The 11,083-nt window shown below is 47.3% G+C and overlaps 1 protein-coding gene and 1 long non-coding RNA gene across 4 annotated transcripts in view; one reads left to right on the forward strand and one right to left on the reverse strand.

The window, feature by feature from the left end:
• The window catches only part of SLC30A4 (solute carrier family 30 member 4), a 32,503-nt gene extending 30,012 nt beyond the window's left edge, over nucleotides 1-2,491 (reverse strand). Inside the window, exons 1-2 of the mRNA XM_040970061.1 lie at nucleotides 2,296-2,491; nucleotides 1,651-2,159 (exon numbers count right to left, since the gene is read on the reverse strand). Coding sequence (XP_040825995.1) covers nucleotides 1,651-2,041 — 391 coding nt within the window. The 5' untranslated portion in view covers nucleotides 2,042-2,159; nucleotides 2,296-2,491. The remainder of the gene's footprint in view (nucleotides 1-1,650; nucleotides 2,160-2,295) is intronic.
• LOC121149425 overlaps nucleotides 1-7,489 on the forward strand; it is a 69,576-nt gene extending 62,087 nt beyond the window's left edge. For all 3 annotated transcript variants that reach the window (XR_005882651.1, XR_005882650.1, XR_005882652.1), the window contains one exon: nucleotides 6,037-7,489. This is a non-coding gene — a long non-coding RNA (uncharacterized LOC121149425). The remainder of the gene's footprint in view (nucleotides 1-6,036) is intronic.
• The last annotated feature ends 3,594 nt before the right edge of the window (nucleotides 7,490-11,083 follow it).

Genomic DNA, 11,083 nt, shown 5'->3' on the forward strand with positions numbered 1-11,083 from the left:
TGGGGAGTGAATCAATGGATAGAAGATCTTCCTCTCTGTATATCTGATTTTGAAATAAAAATAAATAAATCTTAAAAAAAAAAAGAGGGACCAGTCAGCGTGACAGCCTTGAGGGCAGGAAACAGCTCTGTGCTTTGTGGGAAGTGAGAGCTCAGTACAGCCGAGTGGAGTAAGTGCTGGGGAGGAGTGGTCTGAAACGAAGTAGTAGAAGCATATTAACTTCTCATCGCGGCTCACCAGGAGACAACATGGGACGCTGACCTCCCGGTGTCACCAAGAGAAGTCCACTCAGTCCAGGAGCTCTGCCTCCACCAAGTCAACTGCAGACTGAAAATGTTCAGAAAACAGTCTCCGTCTGTGCTGAACATGTACTTCCCCTCGTCATTATTCTCTAACAAAATAACAACTATTTGCGCAGCATGTACATGGTGTCAGATATTCTAACTAATCCAGAGGCTATGGGAGGATGTGCCTAGAGAATATGGAAATATCTACATCATTTTACGTAAGGGATTTTAGATTTTGCTGTCTGCAACAGTCCTGGAACACCTCTCTCAGATTCTGGGGGATGGCAGCACTAACATGACTGTGAAAATAACCTCTAAATGAAGAATGCAGCTTAAAGTGAGAATGTGGTTATTTGCAATAATTTTAAAAAATCAAAATTCATAAAATTCATAAAAATTCCAGGGGAGCCCTTTGGCTCATATCAGATTTTATTATTTTAAAAAAAAAAAAACCACAAACCTTCTCATGTTTTAAGCATTAATGAATCTCCTGACTATAACCACAAGAGGGAATGCTGTAAGAGGCCATTTAAGTCACATGTGGGTTTAAAAGGAGCCCAGGAGACTGGGACTGTAATGTGGCTCCTGCAACCACCTAAGTGGCATTCAACCTCCCTGGGCTGTCAAAATCCCTGTGGGTGAAAATGTAGGGGATCGGTCTGTTCAGCCAGCCACCTCCATGCTTTATGATCCTGTGCTGTTAGAACCATACAGGAGGCCAGCGAGGCAGCTCAACTGGCTAATCCATGGCCTGCACGCGCCAGGATCCCATATGGATGCCGGTTCATGTACTGGCTATTCCACATCCCATCCAGCTGCCTGCTAATGGCCTGGGAAAGGCCCATGATGACCCAATGCCTTGGGACCCTGCACCCATGTGAGAGACCCGAAGAAGCTGCTGGCTTTGAATCAGCTCAGCTCTGCCAATGTCACCATTTGGGGAGTGACCATCAGACAGAAGATCTGTCTCTCTGTCAATCTGCTTTTCCAATAAAAACAATACATCTTAAAAACTATTATTTTAAGTGCTGCAAAAAACAATCTGATGTCTTATCAGAATATCTTAAAAACAGGAAAATATAGCATGGCACACAACACAGATCACCTCCTTGACAGTAAACGCCACAGTGTTGGAAAAACTAGGAGCCAGAGCCAAAGGAATCCCGGGAAGTTTTATGTTGTGCTTAGACTGAGCTGCACTTTGGAATCCCGTGGCCTTGTCACATCCCGGGATCAGCATCTCGATAAACAGCCAACTTTCCTACAGGAAAGCTTCCACCTCAACCCCAGGTGTGTAACTACAGCTTGACAAAGACTCTGCAGGGCAGGGCAAACGGCACAGTGAGTTGGCCACACAACTCACCTACAAGTTCTCCAATCATGAAAAGCAAGTACAGAACGGCAGCAATGGTCAACCTGGTTTTCACCTTTCTCTGCCTCAGGAACTCTCTCTGCTTGCTGCAGTTGTCACAGGGGTCCACCTTCAAGCTCAGCTGACTGTTGCTCAGAGCTAAGTCCTGGTCCAATAAGGAATCGTCGTCGACCTGGAGGGCCGGCTGCGCCCCGTTAACAGGCCTTTCCGGGGTCCCGGGATCGTCGTCGGCTACCACCACGCGAAGTTTGTTAAACCGAGCCAGCCCGTCGTCCGCCACCTCCTCCGAGAAGTCAAAGGCGCTGGTGTCATTTAAAAACAGCGGCGCGTCATCCTTCCTCAGCAGGGATTTGAGGCGCTGCCACGCGCCCGAGCCGGCCATGGCCGAGGCTGAGCGGCCGCGGCGCGGAACGGCTCGCTCGGTGCAGGCGGCCGGCCGGCGGCCCCTACTTCACCCGAGCGCCGGTCGCCGGGGCCGGTGCCGCGCGTCCCTCCCCATCCTGCGGAAAACGAAAACACGTTACGCATGAAAGGCGCCCCGACGCCGCTGCCCACAAGTTCCGAAGCGGCGGTCGGCGGGGGCGCTGGGCCGACCCGCAGGCGCCGCCGGGCTCCGCGAGGGGGCGGCGCGTCTACCTGGGGCGCTGCCGCGGGGCCGCCGCTCATCTCCCGCCCCCCGCAGGCTCGGCTGGGGGGGCCCGGTCCGCGCCGCTGCGCCCGGGGCCGCGAGGGGAGCGAGGCCGCGCTCGCGCCCGCCGCTCCAGGCCGGCTCCCCGGGTCTGACAGGTTCGGGGCCGGGCGCCCGCGGCCGCCGCCTCTCTCTCCGCCCCGCGCGTGCGCCGGGCGAAGCGCGCGAGGGAGGGGTCGGCGCGAGGACACGCAGGCCCGGCGCGCAGGGCAGGGGCGGGCGCGGGGCCGGGGACGGCGCGGGGTCGGGGGCGCGCGCGGGCGGCGCGCGGCGGGGCGCGCGCGGGGCGGCGCGGGGCGGGGGCGCCGCGGGGTCGGGGGCCGGGGGCGGGCGCGGGGCCGGGGGCGCGCGCGGGGCGGCGGGGGCGGGGGCGGGCGCGTGGGGTCGGAGGCGGCGCGGGGCGGCGTGGGGTCGGGGGCGGGCGCGGGGGCCGGGGGCGGGCGCGGGGCCGGGGCGCGCGCGGGGCGGCGTGGGGTCGGGGGCGGCGCGGGGCCGGGGGCGGGCGCGGGGGGCCGGGGGCGGGCGGGCGCGGGGGCGGCCGGGGGCGCTGCTCGCCTGCTCTGCCCGAGGGCGCCTACAGGCGAAGCGCGGGGCTCCCAGGGCGCTCCCACCTCGTCCCGTAAGAACTGCGCTTGGCCGGCTCAGGGCTGCAGTCCCGCCCGGGGCTGGGCGTGTCCGCCCCGAGTCCCTTCCAGGGAAGGTGGGTCTGAGGAATCGCGGTCTCGGTTCTGAGAAAACAGATAGTGCTTTCCTGCCCAGTTTGGAAAGCCAAGCGACTTTCTCCTTCCTCGTCCCGTTGCTGCGTTTCTGGCAAGTTGGCGTGGGATACAAAAACACAGAAATGATAAATATTTGAGGAGATGATCTTGCCCATAAGCCTGATTTTATCTTTATATTTTTTTACATGAATGATCACACTTGTCTCATATATATGTACTAATATTCCCTGTCCATGATAAAAATTAAAAACAATTACAAGAGAGTCTTAAAAGTACAGAGTCAGGTCCACTGGAGAGTGAGGCTGTTGTCATGGGCTGTGTCCTGCGCTATGTTCGCTGTTCTTTTGCGAGTACGTGTTGTCCTCTTGTGCTCTGCCAAGTTGCTTTTGCTTCTCAGGTATTCACAGTATGGACTAACCTTGAGCGCAGGAAGTCTGCTAGACATGTATCTCTTTGGCCTTTGGCTCTAACAAAACAAAAAGCAAACCCCAAAGATCATTGGACAGAATTGAGTCATAAATAGTAGTTTTCTGATTTTAAATCTGGAGTTTTATTTATCTGAAAGGCAAAACTGCGGAGGGAAAGATCTGTTAATTATTTCACTTCTCAAATGGCCCCAAGGGAGTAGGGGTGAGGCCAGGAGCCTGGAGCTCCATACTGGATGCTCCATATGGATGCAGGGGCCCTAGGACTAGGAACATTCTTTCCCAGGCTCACAGGGATCTGGGTAAAAGGTGCTGCAGCCACAGTATGAACAACGCCCACATGGGACCCTGTACTACCATGCTGGGCCCCTAAGTATAAACTCTAATGGCAGAATGGAATGGCAGTAAGTCAACCATACAAAGTCTTATTCCAGATCTCCTGGGTTCACGAGTCCTTAAAACTCCGTGCAGACATTTGTGAGTGTGTGTATTTTCTGGGCTAAGTTCCTCAGCTTTCGTCATGGTCTCAAATGGTGTTGAGTCGGGAGTGAAAGTGACATTATCAGGGGAACTTGTTGTGAGGTAGGCAGCTAGTTCAGGAACTTGCAAGCCACTCTGCTCCTCCACCACCACCCTCCTGCCCACCTGTGACAGTCACCTATCATTGCCTGAAATCTGAGACTCCCTTGCAAGCTTCCATAAAGGCGCCTGATTGGGAAGGGCTCCCTGTCCTAGTCTCAGGCTTCCAGCACTCTGGCACTCCTACTCTTGGCCTCTCCAGCTCCTGCTTGCTCCCTGGCTTCCCACAGACAGACTCTGAGGACAGGTAGCCACTGAGCACGGCCCTGTGTGTCTATATTCCTCGTGCTGTCTTCACTGCTTGGGTGGGACAGTGAAGATATTAATGCTAATATGTTTTGTATTTCTAATTTGTGTACTATCAAGAGATAAGGCCTAGTGGTAGTGGAATTTGGCCAGAGAATCCAGGGAAAGGTGAATGTTTGCAGCTTTGTAAGTGTGTTAGGTTATTCACTGTATGTCTCTTAGGATAACTTATATTTTTCGGGAAGCTGGGACATAGGACTTTAGTTTAACGAATGGACTTCAGTTGTAATGGACTTCAATGGTAATGACCATTGTTCGTGTTGGGGTTTTGATTGACTGGATTGCTATATGGACTTGTGATTAGCAAATTTCTTTTTATTTTTTAAGTATTTATTTTTATTGGAAAGTCAAATATACAGAGAGGAGGAGAGACAGAGAGGAAGATCTTCTGTCTGATGGTTCATTCCCCAAGTGGCCGCAACAGCTGGAATTGAGCCAATCCAGAGCCAGGAGCTCTTCCTGGTCTCCCACAATGGTGCAGGTTCCAAGGCTTTGGGCCATCCTTGACTGCTTTCCCAGGCCACAAGCAAGGAGCTGGATGGGAAGTGGAGCCGCCACGATTGCTGAGATTAGAACTGGCGCCCATATGGGATCCTGGCACATTTAAGGTGAGTATGTTAGCTGCTATGTTATTGCGCTGGGCCCTATTTGCTACTTCTAGTGGGCCTGTTATCACCAAGATTGGTTAATACAGACTGCTTAATAAACCCTAAACTTGTCCGGTGTGATCGCACTTGCACTCTGCAGCAAACTGGTGGATCAAGGCTCCAGGTTTGATTTAGATGTGAATTTTGAATTGTAGCAAAGCTCATATACATCCAATGCTAAATAATGCATATAATCTTTTTGTCATGGTCTCTGTGTATTACCAGACTTCAGGTTACAAAAATGATGAGAAAAAGTCTTAAGAGCCCAGTCATCTTCTGAAGATTCTGGTGAGGTTTTGGAACTTTGCATGTTCCAAGTACAAGAGCAACCCCTGCTTTTGTGCTCCAGGGAAGCTCCTGTTTGCCAGTTTTATTACTGCAGCACTGGGAGTCTAATTAGGAAGTTTGGGCTAGAGGCTACATGGCTCTGAGACCAGGAAGCAGAAAACTGTTGCTCAGAATATGCAGTAACTGGGTCACAGGGCTATAGTCAGCTGAAAGGAGAGAGGTTACTATGGGTTGCTTTCCTAACCCCAAATGTTCTCATCTATTTGGCTTAAGAGTAAGATTTTTAAAAATTACATTTTGTCAAATTGCTTGGAATTATACTGCTGAGAGATGCCAGTGGATAAATACACAAATGTTCCTTCTGATAAGATCTCATTGCTAGGGAATTGGAGTAGACAGTTGAAGAAAACTTGAGGCAAATACATGGGTTGTTTTGGGTACTTACAGCAAGCTTTGTTGGGGAGGGCTGGCACTCCGCTTCCCCTATTGCTTTTCTTGTTATGTTTCACTAGGTACCTGGAGAGAGTGGTGAGAGGACAGCAAAAACTTGGAGTGCTGGTTTTAGGATTTATCCAGGCATTCTGTCCATCCAGGGTGGGAGCTTTATCACTCATCTATGCAGTTGCCCAGGCCTAACGAGTAGTATCCACCCTGTGATCAGGAGAATGTGGAAGAGCTGACTGTGAGAGAAGAGGCATTTCCACTGCCTGTGTTCTTCCTTGCAGGTCACTTGTGCTGGAGGGTAGCCAGCTCCCAGGTGGTTGATGAACTCAAGCAGTCCCATGAAAAGGCCAGTGTGACAAGCGACTCCGGCCTTCTGCCAGCGTCCGTGAGTGAATTATGCTGGGGGCCAGTCCTCCTACTCCTGCTAAGCCTTTGGATGACTGTTGCTTGGAGGATGTTCACTATACCCCCAGGAGGGATTCTGAGCCAGAACTCAGCTGTGTTAACTCAGTTGACCCACAGAGACTGCGAGGAGGTAGCTGTTCATTGCTTTCCCATGGTAAGTTTTGAGGGTCATTTGTTACACAGCAACAGATACATAGTACACTATGTATCAGATTCTCTCTGTACCAGGAAAGATACGTTTTCCCTCCCCTACACAATCCTATTCCCAGACTGGCCATGGCATGATTTCTATCATTGAGCTTTATACCCTGCTAAATAAATAGGCTTCTGTGAACAGCCTTGGAATGTAACCACTATTAGAAACCTTATTTCTGTGTATTCAGTTTTTTAAACAATAGACAAATGAACTTCTGAAACATGACCCACTTACAATCTTGATGCTGCCTGTAATTCTGCTGGCTGTTGCTTTAGTATATCTTTCTTGTATAAAAGACTTTATACTTTATTCCTGTCTGAGAACGTTTCTATGTGGCAGATTGAACACTCACCAGCCATTTAGCCTGTCTCTCGGCTAGGTGACGTGTAAGGTACAGATTGTTTAGGTGACAGCAGAGACCTGTCAGTTCAGCTGAAAGACACATATCTAGGGGCAGAGAATTGAGAGAGACACAAAATAGCCCATGTCAAAACTTGGTTTTGGGGTCCAATTATCTCTTGAGGAAAAAATGATGATACTAAAAATAATACCACAGCTAATATTTACTTAAGGCTTGTTTATGTACCAGGGACTATGCAGGAGGTACCTGATTCATCCTTAACAACATCACGAAAAAGGTAGTGATTAACTTTTAACATGGGCCTTGGAGTCAGACTGTTTGTGTTTGAATCTACTTACAGTCATATGCTGTCTGGCAATCTATTAGCCTCTTTGTTTGCTTACCTATAAAATAGGGATATAATTATATTACCCATATCACAGGGCTGTGGTAAGGATTAAATCAAATAATGCATGTGAAGCACGTGGAACTTAGCACACACAGCTCCTAGCATGTAGTAAGTACTCCACTAAATTCAGTTCTTAGACATTGACGTTTGGCCTGGTGGAGAGATGTCTGTCCCACATCGGAGTCCTGAGGTTCAATTCCCAGCTCTGGCTGTGGCTCCTGACTCCCAATTCCCTGCTCAGGTGCACCTTGGAAAGCAGCAGTGTTGGTTCAATGAATGGGTGCTCATGCAGCCTGGATTGGGCTCCTGGCTTCTGGCAAAGTCATAAGGGTATGTGGGTAGTGAGTCAGCGATCAGATCTAGCTCTCTTATCTCTCAAACTAGCATTTGACAAAAGTATTTATTAAATAAATCGGCTCCTATTTTCTATGTGTAGATGGAGATGTGGGATTTCACGGAAGCTCAGCATTTGGCTGGAGCAGTGTAGCCGGCAGAGCAGGAACTCAGTTCCAGATCACTTTAGTTTCGGATCTCAAGTTCTTAACCATTGACTTCTTCCTGTCTACCCTTAATTTGTTTTGGCACACAAATAGATTGATTACAGAAAAGCATCACTATTCCGGGAGCATTCTCGGAAAGAGCTAGCATCCTACGAGCTAAGCATCATCCTATGAAATTTACTTTAGAAACGAGAAAAAAAAAAGTGTGAAAGTTTAAAAAATTTTTTTGAGAAGGTACCACTTGGTTAACAGATTCAAATGCTGCTTATTTTGCCTTCTGATAATGTCTTTCTCTAATGATGACTGTGACTATAGAGGATTCTCACAGGATGTTGTGGGAGGGATAAACTGTTGGGTGCACTTGAGCAAGGGTCAGTGATGTGATACGTAACTGTAGTGAGTGTAACGTTTCTTCCTTCTAGGTGTCACTCTTCACAAAATGGCTGGGGTTTTCATTTGTCCTCTCCTCCAAAGGAGGAAAAGAGGACCTAGAATAGATAAAAGAATTGCCTAAGGATGGGGAAGCTTCCCTTTTTTTAATGAAGTAGGATATAAAGGAGAGAATTATTGACCCAATAGTCTAATTACCCTGTCATACAAACCGATCTGTAGACCAAAACTTATATTCAATAAAAATGTATGACTTTCATAACTTTGGTTTTATTTTTTCTTAGCTTCTAAAGTAAACACTTGTATAGATTGTCACAGCCCAGACAACAGAGAATGGTGACAGTAAGGCTAGGTCTTCTGAAACGCTTCTGGGACATGTCCATAATCTGACCTTTACCATAACCTTGGATTCTTGGACAGTACCAATGAGACTGCTTATTTCATTCCACAATGACATTTTGCCTTTCTTCTTCTACTTTTTAAACATTTATTTATTTTTATTGCAAAGTCATATATATACATATGTATTGTGTATGTGTATATATATATATATGGAGAGAGAGAGAGAGGAAGATCTTCTATCTGTTGATTCACTCCCCAGCAGCCACAATGGCCAGAGCTGAACCAATCTGAAGCCAGGAGCCTGGAGGCTCCTCCAGGTCTCCCACATGGGTCCCAAGGCTTTGGGCTATCCTCGACTGCTTTCCCAGGCCACAAACAGGGAGCTGGATGTGAGAGCAGTGGGGCAGGCCGCCAGGATTAGAACCGTTGCCCATATGGGATCTTGAGTGTTTAAGGCAAGGACTTTAGCCACTAGGCTTCTGTGCCAGACCTGAGATCTTGCCTTTCTTTCACAGCTCAGGCAGTAAGCTTATTGACCCAAATTGTTTTCTGTAAGCAGAATTGGAAAGTCCTGTTTGTCTGATTCTGCTGGGCTGCAACTCTTACTGATTGGATTGTTTAAAGCGTATGGTGCTTACACTGGGTATCTGTGTTCCATGTCACTATAGTTGATTGATCATTTGTATTGTGCACTGATGTCAGCTTGGTTGGTTGAATGATTTGCATTATGTGCTAGTGCTCGCTTAGTTAATTGGATGATCACTGCTTAAGAACCCCTGAACATGGCTGGTTGGGGCTTCTCCCCTCTTCCATGTATGGTGGAATGGGACAGCCTACCGGTCAGCACCGACTGGTGAAGAAAGACGCCTGAGCTTCTAAGAGTTTGCCTCTGACTAATTCCTTGGGTAGATTGGTCAGCTCGCAACATAGATTTATTGATCCAAATGTGGCCCAAATTAGATGGACTAGGAAGCCCCCAGTGAGATTCAGGGAGTCAGCATGTCAGTGCTGTAGTCTGGAGGTTTAAGGTAGGGGGACCTAGAAAAGGAAGATGAGGTCGAAATTTTTAAGTGTTTCATCATTTGCATGAGTGCCACATGAGAATTTGGAGAGCCTCATTGAGTTGCTAAATTTCTGTTCACTGTGACCCCTAGCAGTGTAATATGACTGAGCTCATTTTCCTATCTGTAAAAAAATCAGAAATAATATTGATAATGTTGCGTTATCTACTTTATAGAGACACTATGAGATTTGAAAAAAAAAAGATTTATTTTTTATTTGAAAGACAGAGTTATAGGGAGAAGGGGAGGGAGACAGAGAAAGCCTTGGAACCCTGCACCATGTGAAAGACCTGGAGGAAGCTCTTGGCTTCAGATCAGCTCAGCTCAGGCCATTGTGGCCACTTGGGGAGTGAACCAGCAGACAGAAGATCTTTCTCTATCTCCTTCTCTGTAAATCTGCCTTTCTAATGAAAGTAAATGAATCTTTGGGGGGAAAAAAAAGTGTAGGGGCCCAAACACTTGGGCCATCTATTGCTACTTTCCCAGGCAGGAAGCTGGATCAGAAGTGGAGCAGCTAGGACTCGAACCAGCACCCATATAGGATGCTGGGACCACAAGTGGAAACTTAGCCTCACCTATTATACCACGGTGCCAGCCCCTAAAGTGAGATTTTTATATGTGGAAGCATTCCTTTGCCAACTCTGTTGGAATTACCAAAGACCGTGCCACCTCAACTAAACTTATAAAGAAAGGGTAAGGGCAAATGCTGGTTGTCAGGAATTTATTTATCTCTCTCTCTCTCTTTTTTTTTTTTTGCTAGCTAAACCAGTCCTTGACTTATTAGAACAACCACACATAACTATTTGTTCCTATCTTAAGCTACTTTTGTATCCATGGAACCCAACATTATATTCATGTAATATGCTCTGTAAGTACCCATGGATTAATGAGTTTACCCATTACTTTAAATTCCTCTCTAACAAGCATTTCTGTTTCTTTAAACTGGTATGTAAGGTCATGTTTAAGAAGTTTTTGGAAGTGGAGTGAATGTGTTTGTAATGTTTGGTGAATATTAACATACTAATCATTTATACTAGAGCAATTTCAAAGAATGTTACAGCATTTATGAATTAACCCAGGACAAAGAAGCAAGAACAGATAAAGTGCTTCTTTTGTGGCTTCTAACAACTGGTGGCCTTAAACAATGGAGGCCATTGTGTGCACTCTCTGGAGGAGTTATTGTGAGGATTAATTAGATTAAAATCTGAAAAGTGCTTTGCGTTTTTCCCAGAATTCCTTTATAAGTAAAGATGACATTCGTTGTTTTTTTTTTTTTAGTGTCTTTATATTGTTCTTCTCAGAATCAGATATAACAAGTTCACCTGTTATTTAGCTGCCCGTGTTCCCTGAAGCAAACAAAACAAAACAAACCAAACAACTCACCAAGACCAAGCCAAACCTGTTGCCTTCACTGGCTTTCAGATGACTGTGGAAGTGCACGTGACTGAGCAGAATTAACCACTCTAATCACCATGATCTTAGCGTATGAATTACATGACACAGTAATTTCTCCTAATCACTGATGCCGCATAGTAATTAGATATAAATCATTGTAATTATTGCAGTTATTTTATGCTGACCAGCAAAGCTCCACTCACCTCTATATTGTTTTTTATTGTTTAGTTTAATAGTTGACATTCTCTTCACTTAGAAATCGTGTTCAAGGCAGATTTCCCTTTAGTAGT

Source organism: Ochotona curzoniae, unplaced genomic scaffold (genome assembly GCF_017591425.1).
Source record: "Ochotona curzoniae isolate NIBS_2020 unplaced genomic scaffold, NIBS_Ocur_1.0 scaffold_4701, whole genome shotgun sequence".
NCBI classification, from domain to species: Eukaryota; Metazoa; Chordata; class Mammalia; order Lagomorpha; family Ochotonidae; genus Ochotona; species Ochotona curzoniae.